The sequence below is a fragment of the Eptatretus burgeri genome, chromosome 22, assembly GCF_056783735.1.
Source record: "Eptatretus burgeri isolate ZD-2024b chromosome 22, Ebu_testis_v1, whole genome shotgun sequence".
NCBI lineage: Eukaryota > Metazoa > Chordata > Myxini > Myxiniformes > Myxinidae > Eptatretus > Eptatretus burgeri.
Window position 1 is genome coordinate 392,306 of NC_140982.1, and position 22,950 is coordinate 415,255.

Consider the following 22,950-nt stretch of genomic DNA (forward strand, 5'->3'; position numbering starts at 1 on the left):
AATGCACAATTATTTTGAATATTTGGGCGAAGCCGCCCCACGAATGATATGTCAGAAAAAAAATAATTGATGACGTCATCAGTCACGTGATTCGACAGCAATATTGTTGATGTTTTTTCACCTTCAAAAATCTTCTCTGAAGTGGCTGAACGGATTGAGGAGAAATTTTACACGTATGACCGCCTATCTGTGAGGAACAAAAGGTTCACACATATGACATGGTTTGGCAGCCATATTGGATTTACCCGAAAACCTGTCTAAACATCTCGAGAACGGCTGGACAGATCAATGGGAAACTTCACACAAATGTTCCCCAAGCCATGGTGCACAAGTTCGTGAGGGAATAATTGATAGGTCACATGGTTTGGCAGCCATATTGGATTGAAGAAAAATATTAAATAATGTTTTCTCTGGAACCGCTTAATCAATCGACCTGAAATTTCACAATTATGATCCAGTTGTGACGGTGAATAAATGTTTTGAATAGATGGTGAATAAAATTTCATCTTGATCGGATGCATGGTCTGGCAGCCAGATTTATTTAATTTTGTTTTTTAATCTGGGATATTTTTGATTTTTGGGTTTTTTTAAAAATGGCGACTTGGTTGTTCCTGGATGGGTTTGAGGGTAGAGGAGTTGCAGCTGAAATGTGAATCCTATCCAGGTTCCTCCTGATGATTTCATCTTTGCTTTTCGCTTGTTCGGGTTCCTTCTGATACAGGACTGTACCTATTTGTTCTTCCATTCGATTTGAATTTGCTCAATTGTCTCTTTGCAGAGAAAAAATTTGAAACGTCTTCAAGTGTCAACTGTTCCTCGTCGGTGGACGGAGAAGTTTCTTTCGATCATCACCCGACAGAGACTTTGTGTCAAGATGGTGACAAGTTTCGGGTTGTGTCGACAAACAACAACTGCGACAGGTGGATCGATGTCTTGCAACAGGAGAAACAAAGAAGTGAGAAGCCAAACAAGTTTTCTGTTACCAACAAAGACTTCACTTCCTCATCGTGTTTAAAAGGTGTAAAAATATGCACAGGTGAGACGTCACACAGGTGCAGTGTGTGTCAGAAGGGATTTGCTTCTTCATATCTGTTGATACATGAAACGTTGCACACCGGTGAGAAATCCTCCAAGTGTTCACAATGCAGGAAGGTCTTTTGTTCTTCATCAAATTTATATCGTCATCAAAAAACACATTCGGGGGAGAAACCCCAGAAGTGTTCTGTTTGCAACAAAGCGTTTAATCAGTCATCACATTTACATGAACACCAGATATTGCACACCGGAGAGAAACCCTACAAGTGTTCTGTGTGTAACAAAGTGTTTAACCATTCAGCGAACTTCCATAGACATGAAAGAATACACACCGGGAAGAAACCCTACAATTGTTCTGTGTGTAACAAAGCGTTTAATCATTCATCGAACTTCCATAGACATGAAAGAATACACACCGGGAAGAAACCCTACAATTGTTCTGTGTGTCACCAGGCCTTCTCTCGTGCATCATCTGCATCTTCACATCAAAGAATACACACTGGAGAGAAACTTTACAATTGTTCTGTGTGCAACAAGGTCTTTGCTCGTTCATCAACTCTTTCGGCACATCAAAGAATACACACCGGACAGAAACCATTCAAATGTTCTTTGTGTAACAAAGTGTTTAATCAGTCATCGATCCTACAAAGACATCAAAGAATACACACCGGAGAGAAACCTTACAATTGTTCTGTGTGTAACAAAGTGTTTAATCAGTCATCGATCCTCCATAGACATCAAAGGATACACACCGGACAGAAACCATTCAAATGTTCTGTGTGTAACAAAGTGTTTAATCAGTCATCGGACCGTCATAGACATCAAAGGATACACACCGGAGAGAATGTCTATAATTGTTCTGTGTGCAACAAGGCCTTTAATCATCCATCATCTGCATATAGACATCAAAGGATACACACCGGACAGAAACCATTCAAATGTTCTGTGTGTAACAAAGTGTTTAATCAGTCATCGGACCTTCATAGACATCAAAGGATACATACCGGAGAGAATGTCTATAATTGTTCTGTGTGCAACAAGGCCTTTAATCATCCATCATCTGCATCGAGACATCAAAGCCAAGAATTTCCAGGAACAGGTGCGAGTAGAAGATACCACACTTGGGATGGAAATAACAGCAAATCCAGCAGCATCGATTACAAAGAAGAGAAATGAAAAATACAAAAAGATACATCAACAAATATATACCGTCAACTGGGAGAACGACAAAAGAGCAGGAAGATTGAAAAAGATCTGGAAAGAGTTGGGGAGAGACAATGAAGGCAATTTGCAGTGGATTGGAAGACGTCATGTTAACTGAGATGGAGAACGAGGCTGAGTACAGTGTCTGTAGAAAGTCTACACCCCCTTTCAAAATTTTCACCTTTTGATGCCTTATAACGTGGAATTAAATCCATTAAATCAGACTTTTTACACCTTAACTGACACATCGTAACCCACAACTTCCAAGTAAAAAATAAATTACACAAATTTCAGAAAATTAATTAAAAACACAGAACGAGAATATCTTGGTTTGATGAGTGTCCAACCCCCGAAAAACAACAATGGTAAACGAGCTCAGGTGGAACCAATCACCTTCACAATCACACTCCACGTTAATTGGCCTCCACCTGTTTAAATTGTTGTGATTCTGATGATTTCAGAATAAAATCAGCCGTTCCTGTTGGTTTCCTCTGCTGGGTAGTGAATTTCACAGTAAAGACTCAACCATGAGCACCGAGGAGCTTTCAGAAGACGTCCGGGATAAAGTTGTGTAAATGCACAGATCAGGGGATGGGTATAAAAAAATTCAAATGCCTTGAAAATCCCTTGGAGCACAGTCAAGGCAGTCATTAAGAAATGGAAGGCGTGGGGAACCACCAAGACCGTCGAGATGAGACCGTCCCTCCAAACTAGATGACTAAGGAATGAGGAGACTGATCAGAGAGACCATCAAGAGGCTCATGGTAACTTTGAAAGAGCCACATGCTTTTCTGGCAAAGACTGGTAAATGTGAACATGTGACAACAATATCCCAATAACTCAACAAGTCTGGCTTGTACTGTAGGGTGGCAAGAAGGAAGACTTTACTCATAAAAGCCCACCTTGAGTCCCGTTTGTGGTGTGTACAAAACTATTCCAGAGATTCCGAAGCCATGTGGAAAAAAGTTTTGTTGTCTGACGAAGCCAAGATACCCAACAAAGCACATCAACCAAAGAACACCATCCCTACTGTGAAGCATGGTGGTGGCATCATCATGTTATGGAGATGTTTGTCATCAGCAGAGACTGGGGCACTTGTTAAGATTGAAGGGAAAATGGATGGAGCAAAATACAGAAAAATCCTGGAGAAAAAACCTGCTGTCCTCTGCAAGAAAGCTGAATTTGGGACGGATGTTCACCTTTCAGAATGACTACGACCCGAAGCACAAAGCCAAAGCTACACTGGAGTGGGTGAGGAACAAAAAGATAAATGTCCTTGAGTCGCCCAGTCAGAGCCCCGATGTAAATCCAATCGAAAATCTGTGGCACGACTTGTAAGATTGCTGTCCATTAACACTACGCACACAGCTTGACTGCGCTTGAACAGTTTTGTGCAGAAAAATGGGCAAATATTTCCCAATCAAGATGTGCAAAGTTGGAAGAGACCTCGACCAACAGACTCACACCTGTAATTGCTATCAAAGGTGTTCCACCAAGTATTAACTCAGGGGGTTGGACTCATATCCCACCAAGATATTCCAGTTTTGTATTTTTCATAAATTTTCTGAAATTTGAAGAATTTGTTTTTCAATTTGAAGTTCTGGGTTACTATGTGCAAATAAATGGTGGAGAGGGGGGGGTCTGATTTAATGCAATTTAATTCCAGGCGAGAAGGCATCAAAAGGTGAAAATTTTGAAAGGGGGTGTGGACTTTCTCCCGGAGCTGTAAGGATCCAACACCAAGGACACTCGAAGAAGATGGCATCATGGAGTCAATAAGAACAGGTGCAGGTTCTGTAAGGTACAAATAGAAAAACCATCACCTTCTCTCGGGATGTAAAAACCTCATGTCAGAACACCTGCACACACAAAGGTACAACAAGGTATCAAGAGCAATCCACCGACACATGTGCAAAAACGTCAATATCCCAGTCTCAGTGAACTCTTGAAAGGACAGACCAAATGTGATACCAGGATCTGAAAAAGAAAGTCAAGAGAACCTGGAAACTGAAGAGCACCGACATTATTCCAATGATAATCGCAGCAACGGGAATGATGAAGAAGAACAGGAGTGATTCTGTGACAATGTGAAAACTAGAAAAATTAGCCAAAGCAAATTATAAGAGAAAAGAGCAAAACAAGGACCTGCTGGGATTGAAATCCTGAAAAAGGAAAAACAAAACATCAAAAGGGAATGCCTCGAGCGATTGCCTTTGTCACAATGACGTCATCATTTCACAGCATAATTGTTCATCCAAAATCAGATGGAGATTTCTATTTGATGTTTTATTGTCTTGTTGACTTCATGAAAAGGTTTTGTGTGGGAATTCTGGAATTTCACTGTGCATTCAAATTGGGAGTGAATATAATGTGGGTCTTCGGGATTTTGCGAGCAATCTTCGGCACCTCGGGCAAAAAAAATATCAAAATGTCTGCCCTAACCTCACGATCTCCCTGTCCCAAGGGAACAACATGTAAAAGGATCAATCCAAAAAAGGGCATCACTGCACCCCTTAGCTGGGTATATGAACAAGTTGTGGGAGTTGTTATAGTGTTCAGGATTTTCCATGAGATTCCCAATTTTTGGTGTTTGTACTTCTCAGCTTGATTTCATTGTTTGTTCTTCGACTTTCTTTCCCAGCACGATAAGAAGTTCCGCATCTAATTTTCTTCTCTGTCATGCGTTTTAAATGTAATTTTATAAACTAGTGCATGCCCGTAGATGCGTGGCCCTACGTGCAAACCCTCCCCCTCCCCCCCGCAAAAAAACTCAAACCGCGTGCCAGAAACAACAACTACACAAGCCGTTCCTTCGCTTTCACGTGCCCGTACGTGCGTGGCTGTACGTGCAAAAAATATATATAAACTTTAAAACCGCTTGCCAGAAACAACTACACAGGCCGTTCCTTCGCTCTCGCGAGGCCGTACGTGTGTGGCCGTACGTGCGTGGCGGTACATACAAAAAAAAAATAAAAAAACTTTCAAAACGCGTGCCAGAAACAACAACCACACAGGCCGTTCCTTCGCTCTCGCGTGCCCATATGTGCGTGGTCGTACATGCAAAAAAAAACTTTCAAACAACCACACAGGCCGTTCCTTCGCTCTCAGAAATGACGACTCGATTGGGACATTGTGGTTATCTATAAATGCGGATAAGAAATCGCGAAATTATTAGAATACAGTAAGTCATCACTATCCAAAAGTAGTGCGTGCCCATACGGAATGTTCACATCATTCCACGAATTATCGCTTGCATTGAAGGAACAACTGCTGTGATACTTACACAGAGTTAATTAAAATCAAGTTTACCTCCCTGTCTTTGCTTGCCATGACATTCGCTGCCATTTACCATTGGCACTCCTACCCCACGGTAACTAAGGCACCGATCGATCCCCATCGGAACCAGCACGGCACGTGACGTCATCGTCGGCCTGCCGTGCACCGGCCTACGCAGCCACGCCCACGCAGCAACGTGTTCTGTGATTGGTAACTAAATGGCGCATCGGCCACGCCTACACAGCACGTGTCCTGTCATTGGTTGGCAAATAAATGGCCATAACTTGGGAATTACGTGTCCGATTAATATCAAATCGTGAAAAGTCACATCCTCAGGTCCCCAGCAATATTGCTGGCAAGTTTCAATTAGATCGGACCAGTGGTTGTTGGGAAACAGCAGTCACAGACACACACACACAGAGACACACACACAGAGATTGCTGGAATTATAGACAGATGAAATGACGTCAATGAGATGACAAATGAAGGAGTTGAATGCAGACTGCAGAGCAATGAGTAAGGAAACCCGTCGTTGTGAATCGTTTTTACCACCAAATTGAGACGTATTTCGTTGGCAAGCATGTTGCGTGGAGCTGAATTCCTTAACACTTACAAAGGCCACAGCGTTTTGACAATTGGAAACAAAAAAAGTTGTGCACTTTTTTTGATAAATTATTTTTGGAACAATTTTACTTCAAGAAATAAATAATAAAAATCGTCTCCATGTAGATTGTACACACCTTTATCTCGTTTGCACCTCTTCATAAACAACATCGCTGAGGAAACGGCGCTTCTTCTTTGTTTCCTCGTCCAGGGCAAGAATACAATCGCAAATTTTCTGAAAATTGCTGTTCTGAACTAACCCTAACGGCTTTTAATGGCCAATTATTCAATTAGCGCCAACGTATTTTGCCTTTTCACAAGGAAAAACATGAAGAGAAGAGAAAAAAGCCGTAATAGCGAACGCGGCTGAGTTTCTCTTCCCCATCGACCACGGCTACGCAGCAACGCTTCCTGTCATTGGTTGATAAAAAATGGCCACAGCAACGGTTCCTGTCATTGGTTGGTAAATTAATGGCCATAACTTAGGAAGCACTTGTCCGATTAATATCAAACCTTGAAAAGGCACATCCTCGTGTCCCCAGCAATATACCTGGCAAGTTTCAATTAGATCGGACCAGCGGTTGTCGAGAAACAGCGGTCACAGAGACACACACACAGACACACACACACACACACACAGAATGCTGGAATTATAGATAGATGATATAACACAATGACGTCACAATGTGACAAGTACAAGTGAGTCATTAAATTTTGGCAGCAGAGCCTGACCTTGCACATCTTGATGCCATAGAAACGAAGTCCGTCACAATCATTGGAATTTCCAGCGATGAAGCTGAGTCTGTGGTTCTCTTACTCTCGCACCAGTGGTCTCTCTGTCTTCTCCAGGTTTCTTTCTGGTCCTTGCTCTGCTTCTGCCTTGCTCTGCACTCCCACCCTCAAATTTTGATCCAAAGGGCTTTCTTGGTCTTCCAGAAACCAACTTCTGTTGAAACTTCCAAAATCCAGGTTCCTTGCTCACCTCCACTCATTTGCTACTCTTTTCTGCAGCCTGTGGAACCAAATTCCTCAGACTTCAATCTGACTCTTCCCTCTTCAAGATGGCTTTTCACCAACACCCCCCATCCATACTCATGTTCTTTTCTCCCCTCTCCAAGCCTTCCTTTCCTCCCCAAGCCCTCTCCAAAATAAAAGCCCTCCACAAACCGACCTCTTCCTTTCCAGATTAATGTGTTTTCCCCCCTTATTCCTCACCATCCTTTTCTTATGCCATCTCCAGTTTTCCTTTCCCCCTCTTGCTGTGTTTGAGCTTGCATCCAGCTTGTTCACCCCCTTTGTCCACCCACCTCCCGATCATCTCATTCCTCCCCATGACCATTCTTCTTCCACGTGACCTTTCATTGTATCTCTACCGTGTTGTAGTTGTGTCCCCCCACCCCTCCACGATGTTCTTCTTGTTCTGTTATGTTCGGGTCTTTTCTGTGTTCAACGTCTCCCACGATTGTCCAACCTTGTCTCCAAAAAAACCCCCCATCCCGATGGACCGGGGGCCCGCTTACTGTGGAGCGGGATATTTCGATTTTGGTGTCACGGTCGTCGTCCTCAGTGATCCACGACAATGTACATCGACTAAAATCTGCTGCAGTGATCAACTACAATCGACGAGAAACACCTTGAAGGGAGTGTTGTTTTAAACTCTCCGACAAGTTGTTCAGCTTCCGTGACTTTGATTTATTATTTCACGATAACATCCTGTTTTCAAGTTATCCCGTCCAGCGGTTTATTCTCTGAAGGTTTTCATACAGAGAATCTTCTATGTACGTAATAATTTCACAATTAAATTTCTTTCAATTACTTTCTCATGACTCGTTCTCAAATTTAAAATTACTTTCTTCAAAGTATCTCGCCCCTCTGATTTTACAACGTTTCAAGTGGAACTCCAGCCATAACTGGTGGGATTGAAATCCTTCTCTGAAAAATCTGAAACTATTTATCTGATCCATGAGAGATGTGAGTGAATAATTACATTTTTGACGTTCATAACCCATTCCAAGAAACAATATGATGTAATAGGATGCATGGATGATATGTGTATATGGTCCATGGGAGTAGTGGGCCATGATAATGTGGTGTTCAGTTAACAATGGTAATATTGTTCAGAATAAACGTGTAAGGTGAGACAGTTGTAAAAGTGATTTATTGATGTTTTTGCTCCATTGTGTCTTTGCAGAGAAAAAATTTGAAACGTCTTCACGTGTCAACTGTTCCTCGTCGGTGGACGGAGAAGTTTCTTTCGATCATCACCCGACAGAGACTTTGTGTCAAGATGGTGACAAGTTTCGGGTTGTGTCTACAAACAACAACTGCGACAGGTGGATCAATGTCTTGCAACAGGAGAAACAAAGAAGTGAGAAGACAAACAAGTTTTCTGTTACCAACAAGGACTTCACCTCCTCATCGTGTTTAAAAGGAGGTGTAAAAATATGCACAGGTGAGACGTCACACAGGTGCACTGTGTGTCATAAGGAATTTGCTTCTTCTTCATATCTGTTGACACATCAAAGAATACACACCGAGAAGAAACCCTACAATTGTTCTGTGTGTAACAAGGCCTTTGCTCGTTCATCATCTGCATCTCGACATCAAAGAATTCACACTGGAGAGAAACGCTACAATTGTTCTGTGTGTAACAAAGCGTTTAATCAAACATCGAACTTACATTCACATCAAAGAATACACACCGGAGAGAAACCCTACAATTGTTCTGTGTGTGACAAAGCGTTTAATCAAACATCGACCTTACATTCACATCAAAGAATACACACCGGAGAGAAACCCTACAATTGTTCTGTGTGTGACAAAGCGTTTAATAAAACATCGAACTTACATACACATCAAAGAATACACACCGGAGAGAAACCCTACAATTGTTCTGTGTGTGACAAAGCGTTTAATAAAACATCGAACTTACATACACATCAAAGAACACATCAAAGCAAAAAATTTCCAGGAACAGTATAACATGCCACACATGGGATGGAAATAACAGCAAATCCAACGCCAAAGAATAAAAATGAGAAATACAAAAAGATACATCAACAAAGAAAAACCGTCAATTGGGAGAACAACAAAAGAGCAGGAAGATTGTAAAAAGATCTGGAGAGAGTTGGTTGTTTGGTGTTTGCACTTCTCAGCTTGATTTGATTGTTTGGTCTTCGATTCTATTTCCCAGCATGATGACATGTTCCACATCTAATGTACTTCTCTGTGATAACGTTATTTAATGTAATTTTATAAATGATTTCACACAAACAATGACGTCATAATGTGAAAAATAGAAGTGATTCATTAAATTTTGGCACCACTGCCTCACCTTACACTTCTTTATGCCGCAGAAGTCCATCACAATCATTGGAATCTCTCGTGATGAACCTGAGTCTGTGGTTCTCTTACTCTCACACCAGTGGTCTGTCTCTCTTCTCCAGGTTCATTTCTGGTCCTGCACCCCTCTGCTTTGCTCTGTACCCTCATCACTGAATTTTTGCTCCAAAGGGCTTTCTCGGTCTTCCAGTTACCAACTTCTCTTGAAACTACCAAAATCCAGGTTCTTTGCTCACCTCCCCTCATTTGTTCCTCCTTTCTGCAGCCTGTGGAACCAACTTCCTCAGACTTCAATTTGACTCTTCTGTCTTCAAGATGGCGATTCACCCCCCCTCATCCATTCTCATGTTCTTTTCTCCCCTCTCCAAACCTTCATTTCCTCCCCAAGCCCTCTCCAAAATAAAAGCCCTCCACAAGCCGACCCCTTCCTTTCCAGATTAATGTGCTTTTCCCCCTTATTCCTCACCATGCTTTTCTTATGCCATATCCAGTTTTCCTTTCCCCTTCTTGCTGTGTTTGAGCTTGCATCCATCTTGTTGACCCCTTGTCCACCCACCTCCCGGTCATCTCATTCTTCCCCATGAGGATTGCGTAAGTTTCGGAAAAGGAAAGGTTGAAGTAAAATTGTGGAGGTGTATGGTGAATTTAGGAACGGTAAACGCAGACAAGCTGATGGATCAATGAAAAGTACCAGGAAGAGGGTGGAGAGATACGTGTATAGTTCGGAACGATACAAGGAAAATTATTATTTTCTAACCGTTACCCGACCACCCCCCCCCCCTCTTATTCCTTTCCATCCCGATGGACCGGGGCCACTGATCTCTACACCTGGATTGGTCGCGTCCACAGCGATTGTCTACCGAGGAGTGAAGTCACCGGAAGTTCACTTTCCACCATCTTGTCTCCCCCAAAATATCACTGCATCGAAGTACGAAAACAGCAGACTGGCAGTAAGAAATCTCCAAATGCAAGCAATAAACTGCATGTAACTCATGCAAAGTTTTATTAGTTGGTGTCATGAACTTGTGGAAATCACATACCTCATGTGACCGTGAGAGAATGTCACTTTGCGTGGTTTAATCATCTTTTACGTCTGTGCGCTGACAGGGAATCCAGATTTCCAGACCGCACCGGTAAGCTTACTAACTCAAGTCATGAACTATATGATTGTAACTTGTTCAATCATTTTCATGCCATTCCTGCATGCCGAAATTATTGAAAACTAATTGATCTTTTCGGGCAAAAAAAATCTCTTTTTCATTTCAGGGTTAAAAAAAAAAGTCATATGGTCTTCGTTTACGAGAGCACTCTGCAAAAGACACGACGTCTCCAAAGAAAGGTTTCAAGCTTAAAGTCAGTCATTGATTATTTGCATGATCATAACCGAATATCAACAAACTGTGCAGAGATGCTGGAGTCAACTTTCAGTGAAGTCCCCAAGGAAGTCTTTGAAAGAATTAGTCAACCGTCAAATGGAAAAAAACTCGTGTGCATACCCAGAGGACCTCCGTGCCTTTGCTATGACATTGCAATTCTACTCAGCAAAGACCTATGACTATGTAAGAGAAACATTTAACCTGGCTTTGCCTCATCCCCAAACTATTAGATCATGGTATAGTGGGGTAGAAGGGGACCCGGGTTTCACAAAACAATCATTTACTGCACTTCAGGCAAAACCAATGGAAAATCAAGCCAAGGGAAAGGAGACAATTTGCACAGTTATGTTTGATGAAATGGCGATACGGAAGCACATTGAATATTCAAATGGAAAGTTCAAAGGCTATGTAGATATTGGCACTGGAAGGTTTGATGATTCCACACCAGTTGCTAAGGATGCGCTATTCTTTATGGCTGTGTCTGTGAATGATGGTTGGAAGATTCCATTGGGATATTTTCTGATAGATGGCAAGAATGGAGTAGAACGGGCAAATCTAGGAAACGAGTGCTTTCGCAGACTCCATGAAACCGGTGTCGAGGCGTTTCCCTCACCTGTGATGGACCGTAGTGCCATTTTGCAATGATGAGAGCTCTTGGAGCAAACATGAATGTGATTGGTATGAATCCATCTTTTCCTCATCCTTCTGACCCATCTGTTCGAGTTCATGTTCTACTAGACGTGTGCCACATGCTCAAATTACTGCGTAACTCTCTTGCAGATGGTGGGATCTTCAAAACCCCTGATGGCCAGACCAACAAATGGCAGTATATAGAGAAGTTGAATAAGCTATAAGAGAGAGAAGGTTTGAGGTGAGGAAATAAATTGAACAATGCACATAAGGACCGGAGGAAGGAAAAAATGAAAGTTAACTTGGCTGCCCAAGTGTTTAGTGCGAGTGTTGCTGATGCCCTGCAATACTGCAATGAGGGATTAAAGCTCCCTCAGTTCAGGGGATGCGAGGCCACAGTTCAGTTTTTAAGACATGTTGGGTCGGGCAGAATAAGTTTTTATATGTATACCTTCATGCAAAATTTGGTGAGGATTTTTTTTGGGGAGGGTCTCGACTAGCGGGTGAAGATATTTTTTTACCATAAAAACTTCCATGCCCCCCTGAGAATCTAATGGTACACCTCTTATTTTGGAGAGTGACAGATTAAAAACCAACAAATTAAACCCTTTAAGTTTGGAAATTTATTCACATATGCCTTCCCCAAAATCGTTCGCCTATGCGAAAACAAATTTTCCCCACAAAAAAAAAATTTCCCCTGCACTCTCTTTTGTACATTAAAAGTTTTGACCCTCCCACTTATGTTGAACCAAAATTCACCCCGCCCCCCACCATTTTTGCCCTCCCCTGCTACAAAAAATTTCGAGGAAAACCTAAGCTTAAAAAACACTAAAAACAGTAAAAAAAAATAAAATAAAATTTAATCCCTTAAAAAACGAACGAAATTTGAAACTTTAAAAAATCCTAAAAACATTAAGAAACATAGAATAACATAAAATTGCCTAAAATAACAAAACATATTTTAAATAACATTAAAAAAACACTTTAGTTTTGTTTTGTAATTGATGAAGTGACCTGGAGCCTAATGAAAGTTGGATGTTACGCCGATGTTTGTTTTCCGATCCAACCCTGTGTCGGGCCTCATAATATGCATTGATCGCCTCCTTGCAATTGCCAAGGAGCTCAAAGGGAATTTTCCGGAATTCGATTGAGTAATAGGAACAGTAATTTACTTCAAAATCCATTAAAATATTCGACAGAAGTTGAAATATATTTTGCAAAATTGGCCGGGCCCGGTTCAACGTTGCGTGTCAGTTCGCCTCTTTTGGGGGAGACAAGATTGCAGACAGTGCACTTCCGGTGGCTTCACGCACGGAGCCGTCGTGACCAATCCAGGTGTCGAGATCAGTGACCGGGGCCGGCTTGCTACGGAGTGCGATATTTCAATTTTTGTGTCGCGGTCGTCGTTCTCGGTGATCTACAATCTACATCGACGAAAATCTGCAGTGATCTCCTTCAATCTACTTGAAACACCCACATGGGAGTGTGTTTTTTAACTCCCGGACGAGTTGCACAACTTCCGTGAGTTTGATTTATTATTTAACGACAACATCCTGTTTTCAAGTTATTCTGTCCAGCGGTTTATTCTCTCGAGGTTTTCCAACAGAGCGTCTTCTATCTATGTTATAATTTCACAATGAAATTTCTTTCATTTATTTTCCCGTGAATGGTTCTCAAATTGAATTCAATCGTTTGACTTCCGGTTCTGGGTTTGGAGCGACGGCAGCTTCTCTCAGGGGTCTCTGCCGACTTTCTCAAAGTTAAGTTTCCGGTCGTTATTTGTCACGTTTTAACTGTTTATTTTCTCACCTACATGTTCACTGTGTGTTCTTAGTTCAGTTTTGTTTTAAAAATTATCCTATTTTGTGAGTTTTCGTCGACCTTGTCTTATCAGGCCACTTAAGGCCTACCCATCCTTCCCCTCTCGGTGTACGATCGTTTTATTTGTATTCTCTCCCTATTTCCATCAATTCCTATTTTCTCCACTTTTCCCAACACCCGCCATCTATCCCTATCAACAACACACTGTCTTTCTTGTCATATCCAAAAAATTAACAAAAAAAACAACAACCCTTTCTTTCCCCATACCAACGAGTACCGATCCTTCTTTTTCTTCCTCCTCCTTCTGCAAGCACACCATCTATCTTCGAGTTGAGCTGACCCACTCTCACCATTACCTCCACGATTTCTTCGTACAACCTCCCATTCTCTAATCTCACCTAATCTTCAAATATCCATCAAAAAAAAAAATAATTTCTCTTGTATCCTTCCTCACCAAACACCTGAAACCACGTGTCTCCATCTACCCTCTTCCTGGTACTTTTCATCGACCCATCAGCTTCACTCTGCGTTTATCGTTCCAAGTTCACCGTACACCTCCACGATTATACTTCAACCTTTCCTTTTCCGAAACTTACACAATCCTAATTAAAAATAATAATCATAATAAATAAATTCACTTTTAAGTACAAAAAAACATCACAACGCACATATTCGACTCTCCCACGAGACAAAAGGACGGGGTCCTGACGACACACGTACTTAATAGCGAACGCAGTGAGCTTCATGCTTAACGCGTGCACTTGAGAGAATAGGAAAAACAACAACACAATACCCCTGACGATTTGGAATCCGTGTCGTCAGCTATGACCTTTTTGCTTCCAGTTGTTTTTAAACGCTGTGCGGTGTATAAACACGATTGGGTTTTATTTCTATCTTGTGAATATTACTTAACGCGTGCACATGAGAGAATAGGAAACAACAACAACACCATGGCAATTTGGAATCCGTGTCGTTTGCTATGACCCTTTTGCTTCCGTTTTTTTTTTTGCTTCTGGTTTTTTTTTGTTTTGTTTCCGGTTTTTGTCATGGGGAATGATGCATGCCGGGAGATAAAGGCATCGTCGGAGACATGAAAGACCCAAATAATATCAGACATGGTGCATATTTCCTCCACTGATTTTAATAAAGATATCTCCCGCATCATCAAAAAATATTTTTTATCGTGATTTACGTTATTTGATCGCTGATCCCGAATCCAGGCCGAAGTAACCGGAAATTGCGTATACATTTGTGAACAAGTTATAGGTAAAGTCAGAAGCGAATGCAAGAAGAATTCTACGTTCGCTTCTGGTATTTATTTTTTTGATGAGATCCTGTTCTCGGCGGTGTAGTTGTTGTGAGGTAATGTTGAGGTATAATGTTGAGGTAATATTTATTGTGCTATTATTATGATGCTGTTATCATTATTCTGAGACAAAATGGCATGATAAGGTGGAACGACATTTCAGCTGCCATATATCCACCTTTTCAACACTGAAAAAAGCAATAAAATGGCCGTAACTTGGGAGCCGCTCGTCCGATTGACATCAAACCTTGAAAAGGCACATCTGCGGGGCCCCGGAAATATTCCTGGCAAGTTTCAAATAGTTCGGACCGGCGGTCGTCGAGAAACGGTGGTCGCAGACTAACAAACAGACAGACAGACACACACACACAGATTGCTGGAATTATAGATCGATATCTCACCTGCACACTTAATTATTATTCTATCTCACCTGCACACTTAATTATTATTATATCTCACCTGTACCCTTCATTATTATTATATCTCACCTGTACACTTAATTATTATTCTATCTCACCTGCACACTTAATTATTATTATATCTCACCTGTTCCCTTAATTATTATTATATCTCACCTGTACACTTAATTATTATTATATCTCACCTGTATCCTTGTTTATTATTTATTAAATCTCACCTGTACACTTGTCTACTTGTCGTAACTGCGAGGAATCTGTGAGGAGGTAGAACATCAGCTGTGATCAAGTGATTCTCGTCCTTCTTACAGGGGAATTCGCGCATTGCCTTCATCTGAGCCCATCCCTCGGTGTACTGCAGTAAGAGCAGAGGGTGGTAGGCTCTTGACAGAGGAGTCCGAAGTGAAGGCCTTCTGGGCCGGTTACTTTGAGCTGTTGGACCAGGCTGATCCACCAGCTGTCGAGTTGGACGTCAGGGGTGTTCCCATCACTGTTGCTGACCCTCCATTTAACTGTGGTCAACCTTCGTTTGTGCAAACACGGGCTGCGGTGAACTGGTTGAAATGGGGTAAAGCTCCTGGAATCTGTGGCATCCATGCTGAACTTTTCAAGGCTGGTGGAAAAGCTGTACTCGTGTCGTTGTATGCAGTTCTGTTCTCTGTCTGTAACACAGGCATCATACCAACTGACTGGAAGAGGGGCCTTGTCGTCCCTCTCTGGAAAGGGAGGGGCGGTCGCCAAGACTGCAACTACTGAGGAGTGACGCTGCTCTCAGTGCCGGGAAAGGTCTTTGTTCGGATAATTCTTTATAGAGTTCGGCACCATCTGCTTGAGCACCAGCGTCCAGAGCAGTCAGGCTTAACACCAAAGAGGTCAATGATTGAACGTATCCTTGCTCGACGGGTTCCCACCGAATGCAGACGAGAGTTTTGGCAGGGGCTGCTTGCAGCCTTTGTTGATCTCTGTTAAGCATTTGATTCAGTGAATCGGGATGTCGTCTGGAGGATTATTTGTCTTTGTGGGGGGAAACCAAAACTGACCGATCTGAACTCCACTCTGGGACTGAAAGTGCTGTGACATGTGATGGTACCATCTCTGACTTATTTCCAGTTGTCACTGGAGATTGTCAGGAGTGTGTTCTGGCCCCCACACTTTTCAGCACTTGCATGGACTGGATTCTGTGTGGGAGGTGTGCTTCATCTTTTCAAATGCATTTATTGTCGGGGAAAAACGGCTTATTTACGCATACACTTCACGAGATTTGAAAATCTCGTCGAGAAGAGGTGGGTTTCCCTGACAACGGTGAGAAAATATCGTTCCCTTTCCGGGACAACGGTCAGAAAATATCGTTCCGTTTTTGGTTTGATCACGACGTTTCGATGCGTTTTAAAAATAAATGAGAAATGCTGTCAAACACACACTGCACTTTGGGTAAAATAAGTAGTTATTAATAAAAAAAAGATTTGTATTGAAAATACTAGTGCGGGCCCGTACGTGCAAAAAAAACAAAAACTGGATTGGGGCATTGTTTCAATTATATCGGAACAACCGTATCATAAATGGCCATCACTTGGGAAGCAGCAGAAACGGATGAAGAGGAACGATATCAAACTTTGAAAAGGCACATACTCAGGTCCCAGCGTCAATTGTGACATCATATTTAAAAAAAATCAGCATTGTGACGTCATTCGTGATGTCATAGCACCGTGTCCTGTCATTGGTTGACAGATAAATGGCCGGAACTTGGGAACCGCTTGTCCGAATAATATCAAACTTTGAAAAGGCACATCCTCAGGTGCCCGGCAATATTCCTGGCAAGTTTCAACTCGATCGGACCAGTGGTTGTCGAGAAACGGCGGTCGCAGACAAACATACAGACACACAGAGATTGCAGGAATTATAGATAGATTCAGGTTTCGAGGCAACGTAGACCCGTCTGTATTGCCGAATACAGCAAGGGGCAGAAGAAAGACGAACTTTCCAACTATTTTATATTCGGAGGTTTGTGCCATCACCAATCAGTTTTGAGAGCGTTCGCCAAGAGGCTTAAGCACTCAAGCAAGCACTCGATCGAAATGGTTGATAATTGGAATGTGTCGCTTGGCAAGCGACAGCAAACTCATTGGGAATGAAACACACCCTGGATTTAATGAATTATCCACACAGCAGAGTACCCGTCCGACGGGCGATCTTTTTCCAAGCGTGCAACACGTTCTTTGACACATCACTTTATTTGGGCGGTGTATGGGCAACAGACAACTTTATATTGGCAAAAAAAGCAATAACCAGGGTTACGTGCATGAAGCAAAAAAACACATCTCCTGTTGATGATCACAAACATCTCCCAGCACTGGAAAACGTGGGGACAGGAACACTGCACTGTAAATGGTGAAGACTTGTAATACCTTCTCCCACCAATAGGGGGCGCTACACGGTACACATTTACATCGAGAATTTACAAAGATAAAAACATCCCGATACATTAATTGTGGTCATGCTGATCCTGTGAAACACCAATCAGACAGTTTATCGTCAGAATCAGACAGTTTGGGAATCGAACCCGGACTCGTCAGCTGAAAGGTAACTCCACCACCCTAATATCACCACATTTTCAGTTACACACACACACACACCACCGTACACAACGTGCTTTGTTTTACACAAAAAGGATACACAATGAAATGGGACACAGGAGCTCATTCAGCCCCCTGATAACCCCCCAATTCAGCGGCACCCCCTGATAACCAATAACAATGGACATTATTCAAATATTTTCAACAGTTACAAGTCACACAATTTTATTTTCCACGTTTGAACAATGATGCGATGACGAAAACCGCCACGGATAGTAACTTACAGATTGAAAACCCGGGAACGCTGTGTCCCTCCCGCGGGTCCACTTGTGGTCCACGACGCGTGGGTTACCTAGAAACCGCTAAGCCACGCCCCTTAGCTCATTGTGTTTTTTAATGAGTCTAAATCGATTACTGGTGTCGCTTATAAACGTTTGAATGATTAACTTTGAACTGTGTCGTCGTTTAAAACGACGGAATAACATTTGTAAACGGAGGTTGTTTGATCGAGAGGAAGGAACGAGGTTAGAATACCTTCGAGGTATTAAACTTGCTTATTTAAGTTGTGATTTTAACTTCTTTTGAGGCTGTTTGAAGGTGATTAAAGGAAAGTTCTTCGAATGTTAACTTTCGGAGGATTACTCAAGGAAACTCACGTGAGCTCGATGGGACGCTGAACGGAGGGAAGACGAGAGTCGAGAGAGAGACAAAGAAACACAAACGGTGGGACACCCAGGGAGGTGTCTCCAACGACGTCCGCATTTACGGAATATAAAGCGTGAAGTTTAGGTGCTCAATCGAGTTGCGAACAGTCACGACCTTTTTGTCAAAACTGTATACGTGCTCCCACCCTTCGGTGATTGAACCTTTTCCCCCACTTTTGCATGAAGGCTCGGGAATGGTCCTCTCCCTTCTTGGTTCTCCAGTGCGGTTAAGAACACCGCCCTCAAGAACCAAGTGGATAGCATTTTACCCCTTATCCTCACCGTGGCCTTAACCCTTCCCCCCCTTCCCCTACTTACCCCCCCCCCCCAAACATTCAAAAACAAAAAAAAAACAGACAAATGAAGCCTCACGGGGGTGCTCAGGGTGAGATAACATCTTGAAGATGGAGTCTCAGCTCCATGAGCCCTGCACTGAGATGGGTCTCGGTCTTGGCGCCATGAGCCCTGCATTGAGATGTGTCTCAGTCTTGGCACCATGAGCCCTGTATGAGATGGATCGCAGTCTCGGCACGATGAGCTTTGCATTGAGATGGATCTCAGTCTCAGCACCACGAGCCCTGCATTGACATGGATTTCGGTCTCAGCACCACAAGCCCGGCAGTGACATGGATTTCGGTCTCGGCACAATGAGCCCTGCATTGAGATGGATCTCAGTCTCGGCACCATGAGCCCTGTCTTAAGATGGATCTCGGTCTTGGCACCATGAGCCCTGTATTGAGATGGATCTGGGTCTTGGCACCATGAGCCCTGTATTGAGATGGATCTCCGTCTTGGCACGATGAGCCCTGCATTGAGATGGATCTTCGTCTCCGCACCATGAGTCCTGCATTGAAATGGATCTCAGTCTTGGCACCATGAGCCCTGCATTGAGATGGATCTTCGTCTCCGCACCATGAGTCCTGCATTGAGATGGATCTCGGTCTTGGCAACATGAGCCCTGCATTGAGATGGATCTCGGTCTTGGCACCATGAGCCCCATCTTGAGATGGTTCTCAGTCTTGGCAACATGAGCCCTGTGTTAAGATGGATCTCGGTCTTGGCACCATGAGTCCTGTCTTGAGATGGATCTCAGTCTTGGCACCATGAACCCTGTATTGAGATGGATCTGGGTCTTGGCAACATGAGCCCTGTGTTGAAATGGATCTCATTCTCGGCACCATGAGCCCTGTATTGAGATGGATCTGTCTCGGCACCATGAGCCCTTTATTGAGACTAGTACAGGCCCGTAGGGGCGGGCCCGTAGGTGCGTGCCCGTAGGTGAGTGCCAGTATGTGCAGCCCTCTCTCGCCTTCCCCACTCTCATCCCCCGCCCTCTTGCCCCCTCTCTCCCCCCTAGTCTCGCCCTTCCTCTCTCCCCCCTCCTCTCTCGCCCCCACTCTCTTCCCCCCCTCTCCCGTCCCCCTCTCTCGCAGATATTGGTCGACAGATAAATGGTCGTAACTTGGGAACCGCTCGTCCGATTAATACCAAACCTTGAAAAGGCACATCCGCGGGTCCACAGAAATATTCCTGGCAAGTTTCAATCAGAGCGGACCGTCAATCATGCAAAAAAAAATAATAATAATAATAATAAATAAATAAGTAAACATTAATTGTGACGTCATTCGTGACGTCAAAGCACCGTGTCTTGTTTTTTTTTAGATGAGATCCTGTTCTAGGCGGTGTAGTTGTCGTTGTGAAGGTAATGTTGAGGATTTTTTTTTTCAGATGAGATCCTGTTCCAGGCGGTGCAATTGTTGTTGTGCAGGTAATGTTGAGGTAATATTTATTTTTGCAGATGAGATCCTGTTCTCGGCGGTGTAGTTGTCGTTGTGAAGGTAATGTTGAGGTAATATTAATTTTTTTAGATGAGATCCTGTTCTAGGTGGTGTAGTTGTTGTTGTGAAGGTAATGTTGAGGTATAATGTTGAGGTAATATTATTTTTTTAAGATGAGATCCTGTTCTAGGCGGTGTAGTTGTTGTGAAGGTAATGTTGACATATAATGTTGAGGTAATATATTTTTTTTCAGATGAGATCCTGTTCTTGGCGGTGTAGTTGTTGTGAAGGTAATGTTGAGGTAATATTTATTTTTTTAGATGAGATCCTGTTCTTGGCGGTGCAGTTGTTGTTGTGAAGGTAATGTTGACGTATAATGTTGAGGTCATATATTTTTTTTCAGATGAGATCCTGTTCTTGGCGGTGTAGTTGTTGTGAAGGTAATGTTGAGGTAATATTAATTTTTTTAGATGAGATCCTGTTCTTGGCGGTGCAGTTGTTGTTGTGAAGGTAATGTTGACGTATAATGTTGAGGTAATATATATTTTTTTCAGATGAGATCCTGTTCTAGGTGGTGTCGTTGTTGTTGTGAAGGTAATGTTGAGGTATAATGTTGAGGTAATATTAATTTTTTTAGATGAGATCCTGTTCTTGGCGGTGCAGTTGTTGTTGTGAAGGTAATGTTGACGTATAATGTTGAGGTAATATATATTTTTTTCAGATGAGATCCTGTTCTTGGCGGTGTCGTTGTTGTTGTAAAGGTAATGTAAGGTCATATTAATTTTTTTAGATGAGATCCTGTTCTCGGCGGTGTAGTTGTCGTTGCGAAGGTAATGTTGAGGTATAATGTTGAGGAATTTTTGTTTTTCCAGATGAGATACTGTTCTAGGCGGTGTAGTTGTTGTTGTGAAGGTAATGTTGAGGTCATATTTATTTTTTCAGATGAGGTCCTGTTCTCGGCGGTGGAGTTGTTGTTGTGAAGGTAATGTTGAGGTAATATTTATTTTTTCAGATGAGGTCCTGTTCTAGGCGGTGTAGTTGTTGTTGTGAAGGTAATGTTGAGGTAATATTAATGTTTTTAGATGAGATCCTGTTCTCGATGGTATAGTTGTTGTTGTGAAGGTAATGTTGAGGTTATATTAATTTTTTTCGATGAGATCCTGTTCTCGGCGGTGTAGTTGTCATTGTGAAGGTAATATTTATTTTTTCAGATGAGATCCTGTTCTAGGCGGTGTAGTTGTTGTTGTGAAGGTAATGTTGAGGTAATATGCAGTAGTGTTATCACGGTTATAGAAATGCACAAATAATTAATTTGATCTATAGTATACCCAATCACACCTTCACGACTAAAAAATTAAAAACAAAACTGGAGAATAAATACTCTCGCAGTTTTAAGTCTAATTTTATTACAAAGATATCTCCCGCATCTTCAAAAAATAATTTTTAATCGTGATTTATATTATTTGATCGCTGATCCCGAATCCCGGCCGAAGTCACCGGAAATTGCAGCATCGAATATAAGAAGAATTCAACGTTCGCTTCCAGGCTTTGCCTATTCCATATTAATTTGTATGTTCGTCCATAAACCCTGACAGAAAGTACGTGAGAGAAAATAAAGGCCTCAAGCCTTATTAAACTTGAATTAAATAAAACGCGATATTTACACACATGTACGTGTCAAACCAAAGGGAAAACATGTTGTTAATCGTCTCCTCGACCAAACATGCATTAAAATGTCGACGAAATCAAAGGAACATCGTTCCACAAAACCACGATGACGTGGGAAGGAGAACACCACACCGTGAGTTCAAAATGGCGGTGGACGCACTCTTCTTCTTCTTCGCTTTAATCTTCTTCTTCTTCTTCATCAATAATTAAATTTCCTGTAAAACGGTATCGATTTCAAACTTAATCAAACTGTATAGTTTATATACATTTTAATTAAACACATTCACGTGTTTTCACACTTTTTGACTTCGTGGGACCCGAAATCTTTTGTTGGGAAAAAAAGAAAAAAAACGGAAAGTGGCTTCTTCTTCTTCTTCTGCTTCACCAATCATGTGGACCACGTGGGATAAATTTAAGTGATTCTTGTCCGTTGAGACCAGCAGTTCACCACGCACTCACAAACCACCGGTACACGCACGGCAACGAACAGATGACCACGCCGGTCTTTCACGAACCGGTCGGCCAGACCTTCGCGATAGACACCGTGGGGGCTCTTTAAGGTCCACAGACGGATGCCGGCACGCAGGACGGCCGGCTTAACATCCATCCGAGGGACAGCCTGTAAAACACCAGGATGGCGGTTTATAGCCTGGTCGGGATTCGAACCCGGGCTTCCTCGATGCCATCCTGCCAGCACGGATTACATCAATGTGTGTTCTTATCAAATTTATTTATTTAAGAATAATGACAAACCAGATCGAGCTGTGACGCTCTTTGGTCGCACGTGATTGGTGGCGAATCTGCCGCCGAGAAATCGTGACTCATCAAGACCCTTGATCACGTGATTGGTGGCGAATCTGCAGGTGAAAAAGCGTGACTAATCAAGGCTCCTGATCACGTGACTCGACGAGGTGAAGGGGGTCCATGGTCGGTTCACCCGAGGATGAGGAGTCCGGACCCGGTACGTGACGTCACTCCGAACCGACATCTTGTGGTCCCTGAAGGTTTATTATATATTTAATGGATTGTTTTGTGTTTCAGATTCTGCGGTGAAAGGGAAGATCGAGTCCGAGTTCGTCCGTGATTCGTTCCCTCGATATGAAGGTTTGAACCACAAACTCATTCCTCATGTTATCGTTTTATTAATAATAATATATTAATAATAATATTATTCTGCAGAGTGAATCTAACAACAGTATACCGGGTCCTTGTTATTCCC

At 42.5% G+C, this 22,950-nt stretch overlaps 3 protein-coding genes across 11 annotated transcripts in view; 2 read left to right on the forward strand and 1 right to left on the reverse strand.

Annotated features, from left to right (window-relative positions):
* The window catches only part of LOC147007992 (uncharacterized), a 75,683-nt gene that overhangs the window by 14,925 nt on the left and 37,808 nt on the right, over positions 1 to 22,950 (reverse strand). The gene's annotated exons all lie outside the window — the stretch shown is intronic.
* The window catches only part of LOC147007993 (uncharacterized), a 73,093-nt gene that overhangs the window by 4,465 nt on the left and 45,678 nt on the right, over positions 1 to 22,950 (forward strand). Inside the window, exons 4-6 of the mRNA XM_085865886.1 lie at positions 779 to 1,036; positions 8,309 to 8,569; positions 22,773 to 22,835. Coding sequence (XP_085722012.1) covers positions 779 to 1,036; positions 8,309 to 8,569; positions 22,773 to 22,835 — 582 coding nt within the window. The remainder of the gene's footprint in view (positions 1 to 778; positions 1,037 to 8,308; positions 8,570 to 22,772; positions 22,836 to 22,950) is intronic.
* On the forward strand, positions 1,045 to 4,008 carry LOC147007994 (uncharacterized; the record flags this gene model as incomplete). Its single annotated transcript, XM_085865963.1, has 1 exon — positions 1,045 to 4,008. A coding segment is annotated over one exon (1,167 nt), but the record flags the coding sequence as incomplete, so codon positions are not given.